General features: G+C 46.3%; 1 protein-coding gene across 1 annotated transcript in view; it reads left to right on the top strand.

Moving 5' to 3' along the window:
- The window catches only part of LOC119442250 (growth factor receptor-bound protein 14), a 191,432-nt gene extending 176,636 nt beyond the window's left edge, over positions 1 to 14,796 (top strand). The window contains exons 5-12 of the mRNA XM_037707056.2: positions 5,178 to 5,308; positions 5,790 to 5,879; positions 6,250 to 6,387; positions 6,815 to 6,922; positions 7,125 to 7,226; positions 7,678 to 7,872; positions 8,652 to 8,939; positions 9,471 to 14,796. Coding sequence (XP_037562984.1) covers positions 5,178 to 5,308; positions 5,790 to 5,879; positions 6,250 to 6,387; positions 6,815 to 6,922; positions 7,125 to 7,226; positions 7,678 to 7,872; positions 8,652 to 8,939; positions 9,471 to 9,668 — 1,250 coding nt within the window. The 3' untranslated portion in view covers positions 9,669 to 14,796. The remainder of the gene's footprint in view (positions 1 to 5,177; positions 5,309 to 5,789; positions 5,880 to 6,249; positions 6,388 to 6,814; positions 6,923 to 7,124; positions 7,227 to 7,677; positions 7,873 to 8,651; positions 8,940 to 9,470) is intronic.
- Positions 14,797 to 24,424: the final 9,628 nt, after the last annotated feature.

The raw sequence follows: 24,424 nt of genomic DNA, 5'->3' as shown, positions 1-24,424 counted from the left end.
CCTGCAAGCCTATAAGCAAGTTCGGCACTGGAGCCTGTTCGAGCCGATCGGCTCCAGCTTTGTAGCGTCTGTGTGCCCGTCTGTGCGATTGCACGGACGCATTGTCTTATGCTCGTTTTAAAAACTTAATTATTGAATGTTTGTTAATTAGTAGATTATGCATTTACATTTTTTGTGCAAGTAATATCCGCCTCTTGGAGTAGACCAGCTCATGAACTAGAATTGTGCTATCTGCCACAGGCAACCTTTAAACATTTTTGGAAGTGTTTCGCTGAAAGACCCTGTATAGTGCGAGAGTAATTTTGGATGTTCTTACCTCGCATGCAGCTATTTATAACTGTAATTCAAATGTTTTTCTTCAGGCAAAACAAAAAATCATACTATAATAGGTTAGTCCCTTTTTTTTTAATAACGACGTTCTAGCAACTCGGATCATTGCAAAGCGGTGGCATGCATTTGCCGGTCTAACAAAGCGAGGAAGCGCGTCCATGGCAAGGAGTTGTCGCTAAAGAAACCGCCAAGCGGCTCTGTAGTTGGTGTGGTATATGTGCAAGTTGTCCCGCGCAGGGGCTAAATTTCTTTTCACGTTGCGCCATACTGCGCATATTACACGTAGTAGACGTCTTTGTGTGTGCTCAGCCATCCGACATTAGTGGTACTGTAGGAGCGGGCCGCCCTTTTGCGGGCATTCCGTCACCACGGGTGTGTCGACATACCACCTTTCGAGTGTCGAGCAAGCGGGACTCTCTCCTCTCTCACCCTCGGCCGTCCAAAGGCGATACCCGTGCGCGTGGGCGCCATGCAAATTAGCCCGAGAGGGCGCGTGACTCATTAAAAGTTCATTGCCGGCCCTCATCAAGGTGTGCGGTGTTGACTCGAGCTTCGCTCTTTCTTTGGCGGCCTTGCCGCCTTCGACTATACTTTCATCCCTCGTCATTTCAGCCCTCTCGGTTGCCTCCTCGATCCTCATGCATGGTAACGTCTCTTTTCTTTTCCACACTCGGCTGCTGTGACTCAGTGGCTGTGGCGTTGTGCTTCTGAGCTCCAGGTCGAGCGTTCGATTCCCGGCTGCGACGGCCGCAATTCCAGGGGTGAGGGTGCAATGTAAGGAACGTCCGCGTACCGGTGTTTTTGGGCGCACGATGAAGAACCCCGGGGTGGTCAAAATTAATCGGCTATGCGGCGTCTCTCGCAACCATCTGCTCCCGAAGTCCACGTATGACGTGACGCGCATGCGGTCAAAAGGATGTGCCACATCCGCCGCTGTCGCCATGGCCTTGAATGGCGCTGGCTACGCACTCCCAGGGCCAGATTGTGTACGCGTATACTGCGCAAATAGCCTATAGAATGTGGACGCCGGAACAGTCGTCACCGTATATCTCAATGGCAAAGACTTGCGTCCGTAATGCGGAGGATGTACGTTCGTCTCCCACGGATAGCAAGTTCTTTTTTCGCCCACTTTCACATCCCTTCCCCTTATCCTTTCTACATTACAATGTAAAACAAATAATTACTCCTGTCCTTTCTTTTGGTACATTATCTGTTGGCTTCATATGGTTGTGACTAACAAGAATCGGTCCCCCCCTGTCCTTTCTTCTCGTTAATCACGATGATTGAGTTGCTTTGGGACGATATTCGCCTTAATTTCATTCTACTGTCTATTTCCACAACCGTCATTTTATCTTTCGCCATTATCCGCTTTTATGAAACGAAAGGAGGGAAACGTTTCGAAACCAAGTGGTGACGGGGTCCGTTTTATGTGGTATCACATTCTGAAGTGTTGACATTATATAGTATCGGACGGCTCGGAAGAAATGGGGTTTCGGCAGGCGAAACCGGTACATATGCTGTGAACCGAAAAAACAAAAAACAAAGCATAATTAGTTGTCGAAGTTGCGTGTGCTATGAAATTTCAACCTGCAGGTACGTACTGGTAATTTAAAACTTGACTGTAATTATTTGTAGGTCGCAACGGTATCTGTAAATCTGGCAAAACTGCGATGAGTGTATTTCCTTGCTATTCCTGTAACGAACCGCAAACAGTTTCACTTATACCATGTCGGAGCTAAATGGAGCGTGAAAATGTCCGTATAAAACGTTTTAGTACGGAACACCCGGCCACTTCTTCAGCTTCTATAGCGTATCCCCCCCCCCCCTTTATTTTGTTTCTCTGCGTTTATTGCATAAAACATGCACATGGTATCCATCTGGCTTTCATACATGAGTAAATAGCGATTTAATACTAAACGTCTGACAGGGGTGAAATTTCAGCTAAATATGAGCGAGGCGTGGGAGAAGTCAGCGCAGCTGATGCAACTTAACGCTTTCTTTCAATAAGCCACGCAGCGGCGTTCAGCTCGATCACGGCTTGAAGTGATCGCTTTTCACGAAAAGCCAGCCGCGCCGTAGCCATGGCAACCAGCGACGCCGCAGCTGCCTGCCAAAGCGTTGCCTAACAACCACCTCGCGGAGCGTCGCGCGCTATGCTCGGAAGAGAGAAAGAAAAATGAGAGCCAGAAAGAGAGAGAGAAACAAATTGTACCAGCACCAACGAGGCAACGCGCATAGGTGCTGCCGACGCCAACCGCGCTTCTCCGTTTCCCCGCATTAGCGCCGAACGCTCGCGGTGTCCGTGACTTTACCGTGACTACAGCAGGCGCCCATAGAATAAAGACGCTGGCTCGGCCGAGCTCCTACCAGCTGCGCGCTACTGCGCATGCGCTGTGACGTCATCCCGGCGTTTCGTCTGCTGCGCGCCGCCTGTACACTGTGCGGATTCCGCCCCACTTCTACGTGTGCTCGGACTGCAAGTGCTTCGCGAGGCGTTCCCCGATGCCACGGACAACGAGAAAATACTTATACTCTTCGTATAACAGTAGTCCCTCAAAGCTATTAAGGGACTATGGTATATCTTAGCATCACTTGGCATTACTTCGTATAACTTAACATCACTTCGTATACTATAGCCATGACCAGTTAGGAACCGATCAGCTCTGCTGTGTCTTTAGCCTTGCGCCACTAGTGCAAGCTACCCCGATTTTTTTTTTCTTCGACGTTCTCATTCATGGGGCCGTATTCTGAAACGCTCGCCTAGGCGAAATCAGCGTGCGCGCTGATTGGCTGGTTGAGCAAAATTGAATGACGTCGGGCTCAACTACCCAATCAGCTCATCCAATTTTGCTAATACAGCCAATCGGCGCACGCCTGAAAGCGAAAAAAGAAATTTCGCCTAGGCGAACGTTTCAGAATACGGCCCATGGTAGTCGCGGCTTTCTTCCGTGCTAACTTCTTCAGGTTGAGATTTTATTTTCTTGGATGCTATCTACAGAGCCGTCCAGTGTTAGGGGCACAGCTCATCGGTATTCACTCCGAGAAAAGCCAGTATTTTTGTTTCCTGGGAAGAGATCGGCCGAAACGTGGCCTTAAGCAGACGTTATAATTAATGTCAAATTCAGGCTGCTGTGAATGCCTCCGTTATGAGCATATTTAGATTGACGTTTTATGACGAGCAGGCACATAGCGACTTGTTCCAAACGAGTTCCATCAAGCATAAGATTTCATCACCTATGGATAATTTCCTTTCACTTTTGCGGCTAGTTTGAGACTACTGGCGGACCATACCACCCGCCGCGAAGATCGAGGCAAGCTTCCTACTCGATCCACGGGCCAGGGCCGCGTTCGCGTCTCAGAAGTCACGCAGAAGGCGCCGCATTCCAGCCGTCGCGGCTACAGAGCGTTTTATGGACCGGCTCTCGAGACGCGCAGCGCTGTGTCGTTTGTAGGCGTGCTCTGCGGGGCCCGCGCCATCGGTCGGTTGCGACGTGGCGAGCCGAGAGCAAAACGCACGTATGCTTGCTCTGCGGTGGGGGGAGGAGGAGGAGGATCTGCGAAAACGAAAGAACGCGAGGAGTGGGAGAGAGGCTGCCACGTCGAGGGGGAGGGGCTGGGGGCATGCTGCCGCGAACGAGGCTGAGAAGATCATCGCGACCTCGCAGACTGCGCGGCGGCGGCGTCCGCGGCCGTTGCCACCTTCGCAATGTCTCTCCGTGCGCGCTGCCGGAGGAGGCTGAGAGCAAAAAGGGGTTTCGCTCGCATTACGTCAGCCGAGCCGCCCTCTCCCCCTCCTTTTCCCCTGGCGGCGTCGAGCAGCCATTTATCACGCGACAAATCTCGCGTGTCGCGCGCGCCGTGTGCGACCTCTCATCCCGTCCCTTCCCCCGCATACATCGCCGTCGTTGCTCGGGCGCTTGGCGACAGCTGGTCGCGGAGGAGAGCGCGCGTGTACCTACCGTGTCGTCGAGCGCGAAGCGGTTTCAGCGCTCACATCGCATGCTTCGCCCGGTGTGCCGTTATCGGCTCGCCGGAGGTTCTCTTGTCGTCGTTTTTAGCGAGCAAGCAGTGAGTAGATTTACTTGATTTGGTGTGGCGGGTTTCAGCTAGGATACCGGTGTGTGGTTAGCGGGAAGGAAAAAAAAGAGAAATGTGCGTTTTTGATTGTCCGTCACATTGCATCACTTGATGCAATCGATACTCGGGTAATCTAGGTGAAACTTGCGTAATATTTCACTGCGGCAATATTGCTGCACCCGAAATTGCAAGCTTCCGCCGCTTGGGATTTCCGGAAAGTTACCTCTATGAACATTTTCCGTATGGATGTTCTGCTCTAGTTTTGCCTTGTTTAATTGTGCGTTTGTTCAGACGCAATATTAGCAACTGCGGAAATAAAATTAAAATCGAGGTTTAATTTCCGCAGGTCGTAACAGAATTTAGAATCGCGACCTCGAGGAGCTGAGTTTTCAGCCATCGGGAGATGCGAGGGAGAGAATCGGGAAATTGAGAGTTTGAAAAAAAAAAAGAGGGGGGGGGAATAGTGGAAATTTTGGTCTTGCTTTTGTATCGACACATAGGGGTCCAACTTATGGCCGCATTATGGCCGTGTATAACACAGTGAAACTGGTTATTGGTCCTATATGTAAAATTCACATTTGGACATACTGTTCCCACATTGGTGCAACATAGGTTCAACTTTCTTGGTGGCAAAATGTTCATTGCTTGGCTCTGGTTATTCTTTTCTCTGCAGTTTCTTTATTAAGATGTATATTTATGTGCACAAACTGACCACTATCGTAGTGAAAATGACTAATAATACCTACTCTACCATATTCCTTATTTTACAGAACGCAGCCTTGAAGACCACGAAGAGGTCCTCCAAGTGTACGCATCCTGGGGAAAGAACAAGGAGCACAGTGGGAACAATTTCTACTTCCGGCAAGACTTCAGGAAATATGAGTTCTTCAATTCTCCCCTGGTGAGTTGCTTTCCCCTCCTTCCAGATATTTCGGTGCTATGCATTGCACAACACGCTGCATTATTATTTTAACTGCATACAGTGCCGCTGATAATGTTGATAACTTTTGTCACAGCATCAAGCATGGTTATCTTTTAAGGCTGCTTAACATTTGCTTTGGCACCCTGTGAACGCCTCAGTCAGACCTTTAAAATGTCAGTAAAAAAAAAAAAATTGTTTCTGCCGCCTTTGTGTTAACCTTTCGTTGCATCTGTGCTGTCTAGATGGCCAGATTCTATATTCAGTATATGGTACCTGCTGTGCTCCACTTGTCACTTTCTTTTGCAACCTAGCATTTTCCACTCTCTTCAGTGTCTACTGTCATTATCACAGTTCCAGTTGTAAATGTGTTACTGAGGTTGCTGAAATTAAATAAGCATTGTTGGCATTGCTTCATCTCCTTGTCTTTCCTTTCTTTCTGTTGCTCCCTTCCAATTCCCAGCAATTCTTCTCTCTGGACATGGTGGATCTAGGGCCTCAGCTTGACTGCCTGGCAGAGTCAACCGACCTTGCAAAATTGATAACCCTGCAGGTATGCTAGCCACATTACTATAAAACATCACTTGAACAAACTTTAGAGTAGTCATAGGAGTTTAGCAGAACAATGGGCTTGTTATATATATATATATATATATATATAGCTTTATTTGCTATTACCTGCTTAATTCAATAATGCTGCCACTCTTTCCCTTATGACCACAGATGAATATTATTAAGTTCTTAGCTTTCATACACTGTTAACGTCAAAGCTGAGGTTGAGGTATGAACGTTGCTACAAACCAATGAGGTATCTTCGCCGTTCTAACAAATCTTAATAATGCTGTAGCTTTAAGGCATATCTTGCTTCATGACCTTTTTTAATCTCGGGGTGCTGGTTGTTAAGCTACCTGACTTTATTCCAGAACATCCTAAGCCAAGGCGAGCGTTGTCCCGTGGTGCACAGCCTGCTGTGGTACCGGGAGCCCGGGAAACAGTCCTGGAAGCAGTCATACTTCCGTGTAGAAGACGGAGAGCTCTCCGTTCTCCCACCAGGACACAAGGTGAGCTGTGACTGCTTGCTGCTGGACCATGTAGACATTAATTTGCATTCATCACTGCAACTCATCATTTCGAAATATCTCTTAGCATTTCGAGATATCTCTCACCATTTGGAGAATACAGTGCATCTGGTTGCTTTGTTCAATGAAGTTATGTCAATGGCGGCAGTTAAAGATTTGTATTCAGTGATGTGTGTCATTGTGCTAGACCTGCAGTTTATAGCATGTTGACATTGTGGAATAAGCATTATTGTTGCAACATTGAATTATACTGCCACGCTGCCTCGTCTTAACCAAAAATTTCTGAAGTTCGTGTGTGCGTGTGCGTCAGCTACTGTGTAAAGAGAGACAAAGACAGTGTCCTTGCTTGGCGTAATGATAACATGTGCTTTCCCTTGGCACTGCCTTGATGCCAATCTTGCTTCCCCAGGACGAAACGTGGCAGCTGCAACACATTGCCAGCTTGAAGGACTGGAACATCTATGTGCCATACGACAAAAGCCTAAGCGGACCAACAGCGTTCCAGTTTTGTCTAAAGGTTAGTCTTCTTAAATTGTCAACAAGAGTTCATCAGTCACGTTTGTTGAACTCTCACCGAAGCCTCATGAGAAGTGCCTCTAAGGAGCAGCGTAATTTACGTTTGAGCTTTTTTGTGCAATATTAGCAGCCTGTCTCTGTTTTGTTTGGCTGAGGTGTTCCGTAATACTACCTGCTCATATATTCTTTTGTATATTGTACAGCCAACGAGATCCAACGGCACTGGAAGCAGCGATCTAATGTGGTTTTGCAGCAGCACAGAACAGCAGCGCCAGTGCTGGATCATTGCACTCAGACTCGCAAAGGTAATTTGATTACACTCTTTTTGGCAAGCTTTTGGGAAAAATTTACTATGTATCAGCTTCAACCTTATCTTCCATAAGCTGTTGCATTCATTGTACTTGGGAGTTCTAGCACTCTTGCAGTGTGTTACAAATTACAGCCTGTTTAAGAATAATCTTTTATTTTCTTGCATGATTTATTTTGTCAGTAAAACACACTTTTCAGTTCTGGCATTTCTTCGCCTGCTCTTTTTTTAATTAATAGCTCTTTCTCTGTCTTTCTATAAATCTCGTCACCAATACCGTACCGGGTTGACAGTGACAGAAACCGAGGTGCACACTGTCACTATAGTTGACATGGGCTAAAGACCCCAAGCCTGCCCTCCTTTCTTTTTTCTATCCTTAGGCTAGTTGAATGCACAATCAGTTGATCAGGTGCTTGGAATGCAACCACACAAATTCATTCTGTTTGCAGTTTGGGAAGAAGCTGCGCGAAAACTACAAAGAGCTACGGTCTCGCTACTCTGAGCACGCATGGGCCCCAGAGCCCGAACGGGACCCCATGTCTTCTCCCTGGGTTGCAATGGACTTCACAGGAAGCAAAGGGCGAGTCATCGAGGACCCCCAGGAAGCAGAAGCTGTAGCAGCAGCTGAGGCTCACGTCTGGAAGGTAGCACCTCAGTTGTTGATCCCTTCTCACTTCTCAGGCTCGCAGTGTTAGAAGAGCAGCATACAGATGTCATGTGTCTGTGTTCGAAAATGTAAGCCCAATCTTGGGTTCAGCCGCAGTGTTTCAATGTTCTGATGTTGCTGAACATGGTTAAAAAAGTCAGGGCTGCCAGAATTAGTTCATGGTACTTAACTACAACTTCTCTCACAGCCTGGTGGTGAAAACACCATAATGATTTCATATGCAATTTCTCAAAGATTAGAAAAAGTTGGTTGCATTATATTATGAGCCATCACAGACAACATGCAATGTTTAAATCACTCATATATTTGAGTTTATTTTAGTTTTAGTGTGCGCATGTGCTTAAGAGTCACATATGTTTGTAGAGCAAACATGCTGGCAAAAATAATCTGATGGCCTCATTGTGAACATGATGTTGGTCTTCTTTATGTTGAGGGGAGAAGAACTAAAGGGCAGGGACTGCTCGTTAAAACCTAGATCCCTTCTCATTACTTATGTACCACTGAATGCAAATCAGCATGCTAATTCTGCAAACCGACACTGATGCAGCACATGTAGCTGTAGGTAGAACGTGGATCAGTTGATTGACAGAATGTTTGGGAAGTTGGCATCTTCTCTACAGCATTGTGCTCAGTGGTGTTCATACTGCTTTGGACATCCATTATTGAAACCCCGTTACTGAAAGATTGAACAGTTTAGGCCACATACTGTGCTCTCTTCATTTTAACCGAGTCTTCACTTTCTTGCAATACTTACAGAGGAAGCTGCCCTGCTGCCGGTCAGGTCAGGCTTCGCCAACAGCGATGCCACAGCCAAGTGGGCCTCCTCCCCAGTGGGCAGGGCCTGCAGCCACAGCTGAGCTGGGGCTGCAGCATATGCAGCCCTGGTTCTACAGTGGCATGTCACGTGAGGAAGCCACCCAGCTGTTGCTTAAGCATGGCACAGTCGATGGCGTTTTCCTTGTCCGACAAAGCCTCACCAAGCCTGGCTCCTACGTTCTCTGCTATGTGTACCGAGGGAAGGTCCACCATGTGCAGATTATCTCCGTAAGTTTCACTTCTGTTTTCAACATGACTGCGCTATAGTCGCTGCATACCCAATAGCTAGAGTTTTCAAACATGGAAATAGTACAAAAGTTAATGTTCTCACTGCATTGCTGCCGAGATTCGGGTCGGAGTGGAGAGTGACAAGATTATTGACCACACATTTGGGCTTCTGAATGTGTACATTTGCTGTGGACAATTCCTTTTTCAACAACTACTTTGTATGTGTCTGCATCTGTTGTATTTGCATCATTGCTATCATAACGGATATTTGCAATTGCCTGATGTGTGATGAGCAACATCTGTGGCTGTATTCTCGATAGATCACTTTCATGGATACTTCCACTTTTGTGGGATGTAATGTCCAGTGTGGGGTCTCATTGCAGTGATGAGTAACCTTTCTGCGGGCTTATCTAATGAGTGCACACGGAAAGGAACATCTTCGAAAGTGATTGACTGAAAAAATGACCACAGAATGAACTACGGCATAGGCGGATTGGGTGTCTTAACAAATTTGTTCTTTGGCACTCTCAGGTGGAAGAGAAGGACCAGCTGTGCTACTCACTTGACAATGGCCGCACCAAGTTCTACGACCTTCTGCAGCTGGTCGAGTTCTACCAGCTAAATCTGAGCTACCTTCCCACCAAGCTAACGCACTTCCTGGTACATCAGCCACGCCGCAAGTGCACGCCACCTTCCTCCTCACCGTCGGCACCCAGTCCCTTCAATTAATGAAGAGCCCAGTCACTAGCAAGCCCATCATACGCTTCAACCCTGCCATCTGAAACATAGACGTCCCGAGTGGACAGTGTAGTGTGTTGTTGAGGATTGGTGTGACTTACACTTGTGTGAGTTCAACAACATCGTGCTGTGCAACGTGTTTTCTCGAAGTGGAAGAAGGAAATAGAATGTGACTGGAACCGCACCGTAGCAGCGGCCATTTGCACAGAACCCCCCGACCAAGTTTGTTCATGAGCGCGCCACGGGACGCTCTAACCATCGTACTTGTGTGTGCAGCAGGACAGGACAGACGCTGTGGCACATGCTTCCTCTCTTCCTGCTTTTTTTTTCCCACGGTTTTTAACTGAGGCCCTGTTATTGCCTCATCCTTGTTTTGTAGTTATTTATTTGTGTCTTTGCTGGCTGGCTGGCTTGAGTCCCAGTCAATGAACTCTAGAGGCAGTTTGATGCTTCCCCTTGCCTCACTTTTTGTTTGCTCATCATCTTGTTTCTGGTCATCCAGCACTGTTCTCCTCCATTGAAGAGTATGAGAGCAATGTCCAAAGAGTCACTGGGCTTGCACAAAGGTCTGAGGTGTCTTACGCACGTTGCGCAGAAGCCATGTGAATGTCCAGCCTTGCTATTTGAGATGTGAAGTGTACACCTAATTATGCTTCATCTTGGCCTGCGCACCTGAGAATAAGCTTGACCTGTTTCTTTCATTGGCATGATGCAAGCCTTTATATGTTCAGAATTAGTTGTCACTGGAAAACCAAATGAAGCCTGAACTGCTTTCGTTGTCAGATGTGTCACAACAACTGTGTTCACTGTAATATTCTGTGCAGTTTTTTGCATGTCTAATACTTACATGCTAAGTAATCTACGAGTGAGAGGGTACCTAGGAACAGCACGCTGTACACGTGCCTGTAGGGTGCTCTTAATCCTTGATCCTACCTCCTACAATACATGTTGTCTCAGTACTGCATCGTGTGGTGCCCGATACTTATTTCTTGACTTTGTTAGAAAACACTTGCGAACCATCGAACTGTAGCAAAAGGCTTTATAATTATTTGCTTATTCGCAGTCTAAAAGTTTCTTGTTTGCATCTTAAATGGGCTGGCAGGGAACAGTGAAACCCAAGCGTAGCTGAACTTCTGTGTTAACGGATGTGCACCTGGAGATTGCTGTGCAAAACCAGTAAGGCTGCTTTTGGCAGGTGCAGGGAACAATTGCTTTTCACACAGGCTGTCTCTCATTGTACTAATCATTTGTTCTCTCAGGAATTGCCTAATACTGCTGCGTGTGTGACACAGGGAAGAAACCCCTTATCTAGGGTCTTGTTGGAGTTACATCTGCGTCTGCTGTAAAATGATGTCCATGTGTTGGTGGTGTTGAACGAAGCAGCAGTGTAATTGATGCCTAAGTGGCTGACACAATTTTCTTTTTTTTTTAATCATGTTAGGAGTAAATCTGCTTGAGTAAATTGAAGGAATAGTTGTTCTGGTAATTTGGTGTTGTAAACATTTAACTCTGCTAAAGCCACAATTAAAGATGTGGCTTTATTGTGCCTAAAACGTTTTTTTTCTCTCAAGCACCTTTTGTCTAGCCCTTTCTTCAAATTAGAGATGCAAATATGTAATGAAGGTAAAATAAGTTGTCCCAGAAGCCCTACCTTCTCTACTACAAGTGTGTGCTAAGGAGGAGTGTTCACTATGCACAAAAATGTCTGCGTTGTGTAAAAGGCGATCCTCAAGCTAGCTTCCATTTGTGGTTTTTCATTTTCCTGGTGTCTTCGATGCTTCTTTGGGTGTTCCTATCATGTGCACACACACTGGCATGCAAGTTTGTATATACACATTGTAAATTTGGTGCCCATATGTCATGTTTTACTGTGAAATATTTAACTAAACTAGATACCAGAGAACATGTATGTATGTGTGCGTGTGTGTGTGTACTTAAGTTATGATTTATCATAGTGCACAGTTTTACTTTGGTTTGCTTACATGTGCATTTCTGTAATCCTCAGTAAAACTTTTTGCTATCTGAGTGTCCCAAGAAGTGTTGGACAGTATACTTCCAATGCTCTGGCTGCATTTGGATTTCTCCAATGTCTGCATGCAAACAAACATGTCTGTGTGTGGTTCCACGCTCTTTTGTGTGTACTCCTGTAATAAGAGGCTGCGAAGACTCGCATGATCAGAGATACATCCAGCTCACACAACATATTGTACGAATGGCAGTTGTATATACCCTCACGGATTTTGTCATTTCCTTCGAGTAATTGTTTCTGTATTTGTTTTTCGTATAGCTGTTCGTTCACTATGTTAAAAGATAAGTTATTTCAGTCTATTCACCTGAGCCAGGATATTTAAGAAATGTTCCTAACGTATTGCAAAAATTCAGTCTATTTTGCAAACCAATGCGTATCATTAGCATTTTGAAGAACTCACTTTGGCTAATTTTGGTTTTAAACATACTGCTATGCGTTGCCGACCATCTGCAGGTTGGAAACGAGCGGTACATGATGTCTTCCCAACTCAAACTGAGCAAAGATGGTAGCTGCAAATGCCAGGATCTGCCTTGAACTTTGAGTGGTAGCATTTTTTCTTTTCTCATAATGGGTGGCATGCAAGGATGATATTGTAACACATAATGTGATCTGTGTGGAGCTGGAGCGTTTTTCACTCTCGAGCACTGCCTCAGTTTTCACAGAGAAACCTTGTCAGGTAGCAAGCCATTCTTGTGCACATTTATTTATAAAGGCATTGCTTGATTGAATGATCTCACACTGCTGCCAGTCAAGCTCGTTCTTTGTCATTCAAGTTGTGTGTTTAGAGAATGGAGGCAACATGTGCATAGTCACAACACTTCAAAGTATCATTTATCCTTGCCAGAATATTTGGTCACGACGAGAAGTTTTTCCTGAAAAGCAATTCCTGTTGCTCGACCTGGTTAGCTGTGCATAGTATTAAGTTCTATCCAGTTCTGTTACTATTAACTGTTTTACTGAACATGAAGAAACTATGAAAAGTATCCAAGTTGGGAGGCCTTTCTTGTAACACTCTTGAGTACAGTTACTCAATTGACTCATGCCCTACTGTCTCATACTGCCCACACCGCTCAAATGTGTTCCTGAATGAAAACCACGCAAGCCCTAGTTGTTGGTGTGAAAGCATGATGCAAGCAAGTATCCAAAGCATGCATCACTGCAGTCATTTCCTCTTTTTAACTGTTGAATGATGTCTTGTAGCATACTATATGTTGTATGTTTGCTGGAATGTGCATAGCCCACCATCATTTCAGTGTGCTTGAATCTATTTGCATGAAGTGTGTTTTCACACGCGAGTCCTTGGTTACCTTCATGGCAAAAATGTGCACACTGTGTGTGCTTCATTCGTACATTGAGCAGCTTTAACAAAGACAGCAGCTTTGCTGTGGATTTTGATTAGGAACATGTTTGCAGCCATTTGACCAGGTTGATGAGAGGCACTGGTGTGATATGTGTGCTAGTGGCTATTCAGCAAGCGTTCAGGCTGTTCTCATATGGTGCGAGCGCTTACAGGCATGTGTGTCACACTCTTGTTTCTCAAGAGCTTCTCGACACACATTTACTCTCAGCCTCAGTTGTCTTATCCTTCGGGTGTGCGCTTTCTTTACTGCAGACGAGGCCACTTCGTACCTTTGGCTTCGCCACAGATGCTATGATGTATCCCTGAGGCTAGGTCATGGCACTGGAGGGCCAAATTTTTTGTGAAACTTTGGTACGAGCAAGAATGTCATTTGCAGAATCGTTGCTACATAGACGCACCAAACTTGTTTCTTCTCAACACTTCCGATTCAAAATTCTAGCATTTGAAAAACATGTTCCACTCAAATTGCATCCTGGGACAGTATCTTGTAGCAATCTTTTCATTTTCGATTCATTGTGGCCTTCGTTGGCCAATTCTCTAGATGCCACAGCCCCTTTACCTCCGTGGTTGATCACTCTGTATGACGGATGATATGAAGTGAATAGAATTGGGAAAAAAGAATGCTTGCAAAATACGGCTCCCGCATCAATTTTTTTCGGTACTCGGGCATGCTTTAGGTATGCAGCTTGTGGCTAGCATTTAATTCAGCAGTCATCTATGAGGCTGATCATATTATTTATAACTGAAGTGAATCTTCCATTGGTGTTGTGTGGTGTTCAAGGTCCAACTGGCCCTGGTGAGAAGAGAGTATTCAAAATTTTATGGCCATCCACAATGTGGTGCATATATCAGCTACAAACATGTGCAAATAAGTGGTGCGAGCACGATATACCAGGCTAGTTCTGACAAAAGTTGTGCAACTCTGCTTTTCTTTTTTTCATCTGCTGTAAAAGTAATTTGACTCATGCAGTTTGATACACTCGTTCACCTACCTGCCAAATGCATGCAGTTCATTCGGCCTGCTTGATTTGCAGCTGTTAGGAAAATTGTGTCGCTTAGGTCAGTTTGCTTGTAACTGCTGGGGCTCGCACTGTGCACTATTCAGATTTGACTTTTCATTGTCTGCTGTAATAAAACTCCAGTATCAGTGTCATCTGAAAAAAAAAAAAAACTTTCCAGAAAATATCTGGAGAATGAAAGTCTGAATATGTGTAGATTTGTTGAAAAGCAGGACAATTTCACTCGCTTGTTGACATAAATAACAGGGTTCCAAAATGTAACCAATAGCAACAAATGCCTCCGGCATACTTAACTCGAAAGGAAAAGTAGTTTGCCAGCAATCTGCCACACTTGCAATTTGTTGTTTTGGAGAAGAAATTACTTTCTTTTTTAGCACAATCATGCACACCCTTTAATGAATAACTTTTTACAGGGAATAAGCAGGTAACTACAGTTTGCTGTGCTTTGCGCTGGGGGTGAATCTGGTCCCAAAGCGTTTTATCATAAGAGACAGGTAACTGATGTCTTTGCGAGAACAAGGCAAATATGCAAGTGTTGGGAGTCGTATGTGTCTCTTCCGGAATGTGCCCACTGTCTCGAGTGTTTATTTATTGCGATTATCATGTTGTGTCGTTCGTATTACGTTTTGTGTCGCTATTTGATGAAAAAATACAGTAAACCAAAAAACGAATTGTGAGTCTATGCAATAAAAATTTGAGTATTCACAGCAATCCTGTTTGCCTAATTTCATTTTAAGGTGCTACTCATGATCGCATGAAAAACTGTGCAACTGAGTGACTTAGTTCTGGTACTAGTACCACATAAAGTCAATCAAAATAGAAGCCGATGAAGCTATGTTGAAAACAAACTTATTAAAATCATGCAACTTAATTATACTTTACTATAGGAAATTGGTTGTTCAATTTGTCATGTTAAGGTATACTATTTTATCTGTTAACTGTGTCTAGTGGCACAAATTCTAGAACACTTGCAATTAAAATGTAGGCTGTCAAACCAACCATATTTGTCCTTTTTTTTTTCAGAAAGAAATCTCCAATTACAGGCAATAAATAGGAGTATATATATATATATACTATTGCATTAGAAGATAGCCTGCCCTTGCGCCATTAAACAATATACATTTTTTAAGATAGCCTGTAAATGCACCTGCCAGTTAGTTATAATTAAGAGACATGAACCTGATTATCACTAGCACATGATGAACCATGGGGGACCAATAAATGATTAGAATTTGAAGTTATTTCTTGAAATTATATAAAATCTCAAGATCATACAGGGACAAATGGCTAGGAGTGCCTGACATAGGTACCTGGCCCCGCACCATAACAGCAGTACAGCGCGTGTAGCAATACACATTTGCTGCAAACAATTTTAATAATTAAAGAATAGTATTTGGTGTTTAAGTCAATGACTGCACACATTTATTGCTAGTAAGGCAACTGTATCAATGTTTACACAACAAAGTACAGTAAACATAAAATACTTGCAATATGAAAAAAAAAACATGTATGCGACCTTCCAGAATTGCAACGCATTTTTCAGCGAAGCTGTTTCTTTCGAAGAGTAGCAATAAGCTAGACATTCGGTTTCCTGTAACTATATCACATACTTTAAATTGTTGCCCGTATATAACAGTACTGTTTCAAACCTTGCCCGCATGCAACGCTTTCGAGCACGTATTATTAGGAATGTTTAAAAAGCCAGTGAATCATCAACACACATTTTACTTCAGAACATTAACCATAGTGCCTCCCCTCCCCAACACGCACATACACAAGCACACACATTTTCGCTTGCTTTGATCTCGGATGCGTTCACACTTTTTCCAGGGCAGCGGAATAAATTCTGCTTTGTTCGTGAAAAGCATTCATAAAGCTCTGGATCGCTTGCATGCGAATTTACTGCAAATGACGTAATTTATTTGTTCATTCACTTTGAACTTTGCCCGCACATTACCCATAACGCTCCCCTTATTTTGACAAAATGTAAACGGGGTGCCTGGTTTAGTTCACCGAGGACATTGAAGAAACCAACTAAATATGCGAATGCCTTATGACGCATGAAAATAGGAAAAAAGGTCGAGGGCTCTAACTGGACCACGTACGTAAAAATTTTGTCACATATTGCTTCCTCCTCTTTCCACAAAATATAAGCCTGCAGTAACATTTACCTATGTCGGGCTGCGTTTGATCCAACCGCATTTAACTTCACCCCGAGATTTTCAATAGCGTTTCAACCATTTTCGCTAAATTGATCTCGGAGGCACTTGACTTAAAGGGCAAAAAAAAAAAAACAAAAAAAAACGAGTACACAAGAAAGGAAGACCAGACAGGACGCGCGCTAATTCAAACTAAAGTTTGTTCTCTGAAAAAGATCGCAATTTCGCCCGAAAGGCGAAGCATCGATTGCGATTGCAAATTAGTGAACAGCTATACGAAATTAGGACAGTATAGTTTTATCGGCCGTATAAACTTGTAAACATAGGCATACAGGCCGCGGACTCTGTCCCCGTCGCAGATGGCTTTCAAGCCCCGAGTAGAAATCGCCGCCCCCCCCTCCTCTCTCTCTCTAACCTCCCCCCCCCCCCCCCCGAAGCCTTGCGCGCAACGGAAGACGGCGCGCTTCCTCCATGCTTTCCTCCCTTGCGTGCGCGTGATTAAGCCGCGATCGCCGGCTCACCCTCGCACACTTTCACAGCACACGGCGCGCGGCGACGATTTTATCGCCCTTGAACTTTATGTGGAACCTCACGGCGACGGCAGAAATGCGCCTGGTGTGTCCATATAATTGCTATCGCAATAAAACACGCCCATTTATCAATCGGGTGGTGGCGTGAAGCAGAGGTAGAATACCCGGCCTCAAATCTGAAGGTCGTAAGTTCGAATCCTACTCCAGTCCACTACATTTTCAGGCATGGAGTGAAGCCTGACACCGGCGAGAAAAAAATATATTGCCGAGAGCTAGTAGGAAGGCCCACTAAGCTTCATCAAAGTCACTCCCTCACCAGAACAGGAATTGGCCTCCCTGGTGCAGTATTCGGCCACTACCTCCCTCATGACTCCGACAATTAACCCATGGCCCTCAGTACCCCGTGGCTGCGGAGCACCTGACCAAGGCGGCGGTCAGACCTGCTACGCGGCAGAGGGTGCTAAGAATCTCTGGGTCCGGACAGGCTGCCAATGGAAACTGAACCTGTCAACGTTCAACACGCGCACCCTATCGAGTGAGGCTAGCTTATCAGGACTATTTGAGGAATTATCAGGCATTGCCTGGGATAATATTGGCCTTAGTGAGGTTAGAAGAACTGGTGAGGCTTACACAGTGCTGACTAACGGCCACGTCCTCGGCTACAGAGGTCTTCCAGATAAGAGAGAATCCGGGGTAGGATTTCTAATCCATAAGGACATAGCGGGCAACATTCATGAATTCTACAGCATTAATGAGAGGGTAGCAGTCGTCGTAATAAAGCTGAATATGAGGTACAAAATGAAGGTAGTAGTACAAGCCTACGCCCCAACCTCTAGTCACGATGATGAAAAAATAGAAGTTTTATGAAGATGTGGAATTAGCAATGAGAAAGGTGCAAATCCAGTATACTGTAGTCATGGAGCAGGTTGGTGAGCAAGCAATTGGCAACTACGGCATCGATTCTAGGAAGATACCAATTGGTAACCACTGGGTACAGTTTGTCACTCCAACAAAAAAAAAGTTGTCGCAGTTTCACCTGAAAGGTGAAGCATCAATTGCGATAGCAAATTTGTAGAGAGCTATACGGAGTAATGATATTAGCTTTATCAGCTGTATAAACTTGGACATGCAGCAGCACCGCAACACGCAGAACTGTTGTCGACGCCGTCGGCGTTTTGCCCGCGTTCGCTCAAAATGCGTGCGGCGTTGGTGACTGTTGCCGGAGCCTCTGATATAAATAGGCACTTGGTGCTGCAGCTAAACGTCGCCTCCCTTCCCTCCCCCTTCCCCCCCTCCCCCACGGCCTCTCGCGCATCGGAAGAAGGCGCGTTTGCTCTACATATATGGTGATTGTAAAGGAGGAAAGAGACGCCTACTTCTGCAGCCCTTAAGGAAGCACGGCGCAGAACGCGCGTTTGTTCTCCGCCGTGCGTTCACTCCCCGTGAAAGAGCGCGTCCCTCGCGCCCTTTCACTCGCACATACAGCGTTCGGCGGCGCGCGGCCACGATTTCATCTCCATTGACGTCATACGGAACCTCACGGCGACGGCGACGGCGACGCCGACGGCAGAAATCTGCTTTTGAGTGTCCATATAATTGCTATCGCAATAAAACCAATTGGTCACGTTCTAGTTGGTCCAATTATGTACTAAATTACGATTGGAAATTTTCCAATTGGTACCAATTGGAAATTTCCCAATTGCAGTCAATTGCTTTTTTTGACAGGTTGGTAGTGGACAACGAGAGAGAGCATCGGTATCCTGGTGTTTCTTTCCAGACTAGTAGGTGACGTCGAAGTCGTATTCTTGTAAACGAAGTACCCAACGGCCGAGACGGTCCCGTTAAATTCTTTAGCGTCGCCAACCAGCACAAGGCGTGGTGATCAGTAACGACCGTAAAGTGGCGGCCGTGCAGATAAGGCCGAAATTTTTGGACGGACTAAACAATGCCGAGACACTCTTTCTCAGTAATCGTATAATTTTTCTCTGCAGCTGTTAGCGTGCGACTTGCGTATGCGACCACACGTTCTTCGGAATTTTGCTGACGTTGCAGAAGAACAGCGCCGATACCATGACCGCTGGCTTCAGTATGTAGATCTAGTGGGTGCGGTGTTGTCGAAATGACAAAGCACAGGTTCGGACGTGAGGGCATGCTTGAGGGCGTCAAAAGCAGCTTGGCATTCGTCCGACCATACGTAGGGAGCTCCAGAAGGAAGGAGTTGATGGAACGGCGCCGCAATGGTGGCAAGGTTACGTATGAAGCGCCGGAAATACGAAGCTAGGCCAAGAAAGCTATACGCAAGTCTTTGGCGCGTTGAGGCCTGGGGAAGCGGTGGGAAGCGGTAATCTTATCGGTTTCAGGCTGAATGCCCTCCTTGCTGACAAGGAGTCCGAGTACTTTATTGGTTTTGCTAGCGAAGTGGCACTTTTTTGTATTCAGCTGAAGGCCAGCAGCTGAAAGGCATGTCAGGAATTTGTCGAGGCGCTGCAAGTGCTGATGGAAGGTCGACGAAAATATGACGATGTCGTCAAGGAAGCATGAGCAAGTCTTCCACTTTAAGTCCCGTAGTATGGTGTCAATCATCCGCTCAAATGTGGCGGGAGCATTACACAGGCCGAAAGGCATTACGTTAAATTCGTAAAGTCCATCGGGTGTGGCAAAGGCAGTTTTTTCCTTGTCTGCTTCGTGCACGGGGATCTAGCTGCCAGTATCCGGAGCGTAGATCAAGGCTGGAGAAACATTCCGCGCCTTGTAATGAATCTATAGCGCATCATCGATTCGGGGCAGTGGATATACATCATTGCGGGTTATTTTGCTCACGCACGGTAGTCTATGCAAAATCGCACTGCACCGTCTTTCTTACGCACCAAAACGACAGGTAACGACCAAGGGCTTGAGGAAGCGCGGATTATGCTTCGTTTCAGCATGTCGGCAATGTGGGTATCGATGATCTGGCGTTCGGCGGAAGAAACGCGATATGGCCGCCGGCGCACGATGGAAGTTCTATCCGTTTGTATGCGATGAGCCGTCGCAGAAGTCTGTCCCAGAAGAGGAGAGTGCACGTCGAAGGAGTCTTTATGCTTGGATAACAACGCCAGTAACTCCTCCGTCTGCTGTGGCGTTAGATCGGTGCTGATAGCACTAGCGAGAACAGAAGCAGGGACCCCATCCATAGCTGTGGGTGGTTGTGAAACAGCAGTAGTCGAGGTAAGCACTGAGACAGGCTGAGTGCCCAAGACGCAAATGACAACAGCGCCTTTAGGAAGCGTACTGGCTCAGTGGTTGTGATGAGTACAGCCAAAGTGGCCGTGCCGTTGGTGAAGCGAACAAGGCTGACGGTACAACTAAAACGTCACCATCCGTGATGTCAGAGTTAACTACAAGAAGTTGTTCGCGGCCAGGTGGCACCACACAGTCGTCAACAGAAGAGTCACTGGAAAAAATTTTCCAGTGCCTCTAATCAGCAGATCGTAAGCGAAGGCGCGGGTCGAACACGTCGTCGGAATTGCCGGTCTCTGTCAAGTTAACGAGGCGTTGACGGCACGAGATGAAAGCATGCGCCGAAGAGAGAAAGTGCCACCCTAGTATAAGCATGTGAACACAGGAAGTCAACACTGCGAACTGGATATGGTGGCGAATCCCGTCAATTGAAACTCGAACGGTGCATTGCGCCGATGGCCGAATCGCAACATTATTTGCACCACGTAGGAGAGCGCCATTGTAAGGCGTAGTAACTTTGCGTAGACGAGAGCAAAAGTCAGCGTGAATAATAGAAATAGCTGCTCCCGTATCAATCAATGCTGGAACCAGGCGCGGATCCAGGGGGGATGTCCGGATGTCCTGACCCCCCCCCCCCCCTCAGATTTCTGTATCGCCCCCTCGCTGATAGGGGGATGGCCTTGTCAAAAAAAAAAAAAAAATATGGCCACCAGAATTCTTCAAAATTATTTTTCGTGAGTACCAGTGGTATCAGCCATGTATAAGTAAAGGTAGCTCGCTCACAAGCTTAGTTGTACTCCGTAGGGGTGTGGTGTCGCGAAGTTGCCGTAGTTAATTTTTCTCATGAACACCTTGGACCTCCTGGTGCCGGCCCTGCCTTACTCGTCCCATCAGTGGCGTCGAATGAACGAGGGGACGTCCCTTTTGCCAAGCACGCCGATGTCCGCTCGAGCGCCTTCGCGCCTGATTAACTTAGTTTCCCCTTGGGGTGTCAACGGTTGCCTCATTGGCTGTCATCGGTTCTGCTACCAACCTGCTTAATGAAAGAGATCTCTTGCTGAAGTTTTCATATATAGATAATAACATGTAACAGCTAATCTAAGAACTACGCAGAGGCAACTTTTTTTTACTGTAGCACTCATTGTTATCACAGTTACACGTTGACAATATCCAGTACGAGCACAGTAGCGTTCGTACGCTAGAAGTTTTTCATTGTAACTTCGCCGTTTTATTGTCGTACATTAGGCATAGGAGGCTCAAGCCCGCCGGATCCGTTTATCTGAGTGGGCGTTCTCGCGGAGCGGGGCGAAGCCTAGGATGGCGTCGCGTGGTTAGAGAAACGGGAGCAGATGCGCGCCTTGTGTAAAAGGATGACGTCGCGTGGGAAACAAAACATGAAGACGCTGCCTCGCGCTCACGGCTACTACGCCACATAGTTCTTGTAGGTGGCGTCGTGAGTCTTCATACGCGGTGATTCGCATATCGTAAACAACCAGCATAGTCGTTGCCGCGTTGAAACGAAGGTGTCTCAGCCGAACACAAAGAATCTTCTTAAGCAAATCAAGGTGTCCCAACAGAACTCCAAAGACGGACCCGTGGTTACGCATGGATAACGAACCTGCGACAGACCATCCCAAATTTTATTTTAAGAAACAATACAGGCTGATATACCGGGTGTTCAAAATTAAGCTTTATGGTTTTCTTAAAATTAGGCACTGGGAGGCACGTGAAGACCACCTGCGCAAATAAGTTGTGTGGCCAGGGGGACACAAAGTGAGATAATTATCGCTGTCAGCAACCGAATTAACTAAAATTGAATAATTAACTTTTTATTGACTGCAGTAAGTGTGTATGTTTGTATTCAAAAGTTAGAGGCAGTCTTGTTTCTGCACAGTTTCACTTGGAAGAATTCTTCTAGCATGTCGATGCTCCGATATATCCAACTCCAAATTTTAATTGTCGTTCGCATGATTACGCATGCAAGAGAGTGAGGATCAGCGCAAAGCTTCTCCCTGATGTGACGCGGCTGTTGGGTGCAGCGTTTAGTCTGACAACGCGGCGGAGGCATTGGCAAAGATAATAACTGCCCCCATTCCCCTCACGGCTGGCGAAATAAAAAAAAATCGAAGAACCCGTAACCGCTGTCGTAACATGCGACCGCGCAGCCTGTAAAGATGGCGGCAGCTGCCATGCCGAGATAATGGCGCGAGCGGAGAAGCCGGAGGGCAGTGCGCGTGCGTAATGGTGACTAGACGACCGGGCATGGTCCTTGTTTGGGCTACGCAAATAAAGTGACTGCTGATTTCCAAGTATTGTAAGTTTTATTGAAATCAAAAGCAACAACTGCACCATCAACAGCAGAAACCTTTTTAGCTATGCTAACGAATATTTCATACTGCCGCTTTAACTTTGGTGTTGTCATGCACAAATCTCATGACAGCACTTCACCCATCAAGACGTCAATGCCCTAAAAATGTTCAAAATGCCTCCCTTCCACAGCAACGCAAAGCATAAACCGCTCTCGCGTCGAGTCGATAACTCTGCGCAGTGCAATTGAAATTTGGAGTCGGATATCTCGGAGCACGAACACGTTAGAATAATTCTTAATTCCGACTGATACTGTGTAGAAACACGACTGCCTCTAAGTTTTCAATACAAACATACCCACTTACTGCAGTCGACAAAAATAATTGTTCAATTTTAGTTAATTGGGCTGCTCACAGCGATAATTATCATGTCACTTTGTGCCACCTGGCCACATAACTTATTTGCACAGGTGGTCTTCGCGTGCCTCCCAGTGCCTAATTTTAAGAAAACCATAAAGCTTAGTTTTGAACAACCTGCATTATCAGGCACAGCCGCCAAGCACATGGCTGTATTGGGTAACGTCCTTTTCCTATAAGCTCGGAGAAACCGATACCTGGCTTCCGCTATCGGGCTTCTTCCTCTTTCTGGGGTTTTACGTGCCACAACCAGTTCTGATTATGAGACACGCCGTAGTGGAAGACTTCGGATTAACTTTGACCGCCTGGGGTTCTTTAACGTGCACTACAACGCAAGCACACGGGCGTTTTTGCATTTCGCCTACATCGAAATGCGGCCGCCGCGGCCGGTATGCGATCGCGCGATCTCGTGCTCAGCAGCGCAATGCCTGAACTGACTGAGCCACCACGGCGGGCTACAGGTGTTGCTCTAGCCGTATAAAACGCGGGTTTATCGTGAGCAGAAACGGTGAATTTCGGTAAATGATAAAGGCTACTATCATCATCATCATCATCATCATCATTGACATCATAATCTGACAAAGCCCCCCCCCCCCCCCCCCTCAGAAAAAACCTGGATCCGCCCCTGGCTGGAACTGGTACACCTTCTACACACACTAATAAAGTATTGGGCGGGCACGCTGGAGGAATTGTAGTCTGTGCGAGCAAAGCAGCTTTCCCTCCAAAAACTGCACCATCTAGTTTTCCGATCGGTAGTCAGGAGTGCGGGTGGCCGGTTGCAGGGGTGATGTCGAGCGTCGGAGAGGGGAGGGCGAGCGGCGGCGCCCTGGACGGTAGTTGCGAGTAGTTGCGAGGCTCTTCGGGATGGGGAGGGGGAGAAAGTGACGCTGCCGATTTCTCGCCGCCCTACCTTGTCACAGGGTCAGATTTTGTCCTTCCACCCGGCCAAGCCCGCATTCTTACCAGTAGACGGCGACGCAGTGGTTTCCCCTTCTCAGCGCTGCATTTTTCGGGAAATTGCCATCGCCTCTTGTCTAGTGCGTTTCTCACGCGGCTGCGCCAGTCTGACCGCCTACAAGACATCAGAGCCACTTCTGCTGCTGGAGGGATCCACTGTTGCCATCACGGCCGCTGGAGCAAAAAACATTTTTTTTTTAGCCCAGCGGCCGTGGTTGCCATCCTTATCGACGCAGCACCAGTATGTGTCATCACTGCTTCGCCTGTTTCGTCATTCGCTGAGTGTATACGCCCACGGACGGTTCACCCAGTGCTCTCAGGGCCACCGAGTTCAGATCTCAGCCCAACCCAGACTGATGTCTTGCTGACCATCTTAAGGAAACACCAAACTTGCTTTGACGTTTGTTCGGATGGCTTGGGTCAAACAACCGTGGCCGATCATCGAAACAGACGGATCACAGTGTATCATCTGCTGAACGCAATGTTATAGAAGACCAAGTCAACGACATGCTCGCGCGGAACGTTATAAGGCCTTCAGCAATCCATTGGTCTGCTTCTGTTGTCCTAGTTTAAATATATATATATATATATATATATATATATATATATATATATATAGCAGTCGCTTAGCTCATCATGTTAAGGGACCCCACTTCCCGGTCCCTTAACAGGATAGACCCTGACCATTCACAGTCGTGCTCCAAATGTGGTCATGACTCATGCTCTTTTGATCACATGCTCTGGTTGTGCC

This window comes from Dermacentor silvarum, chromosome 2, assembly GCF_013339745.2.
Source record: "Dermacentor silvarum isolate Dsil-2018 chromosome 2, BIME_Dsil_1.4, whole genome shotgun sequence".
NCBI lineage: Eukaryota > Metazoa > Arthropoda > Arachnida > Ixodida > Ixodidae > Dermacentor > Dermacentor silvarum.
This window is presented reverse-complemented; position numbering and strand designations above follow the sequence as displayed.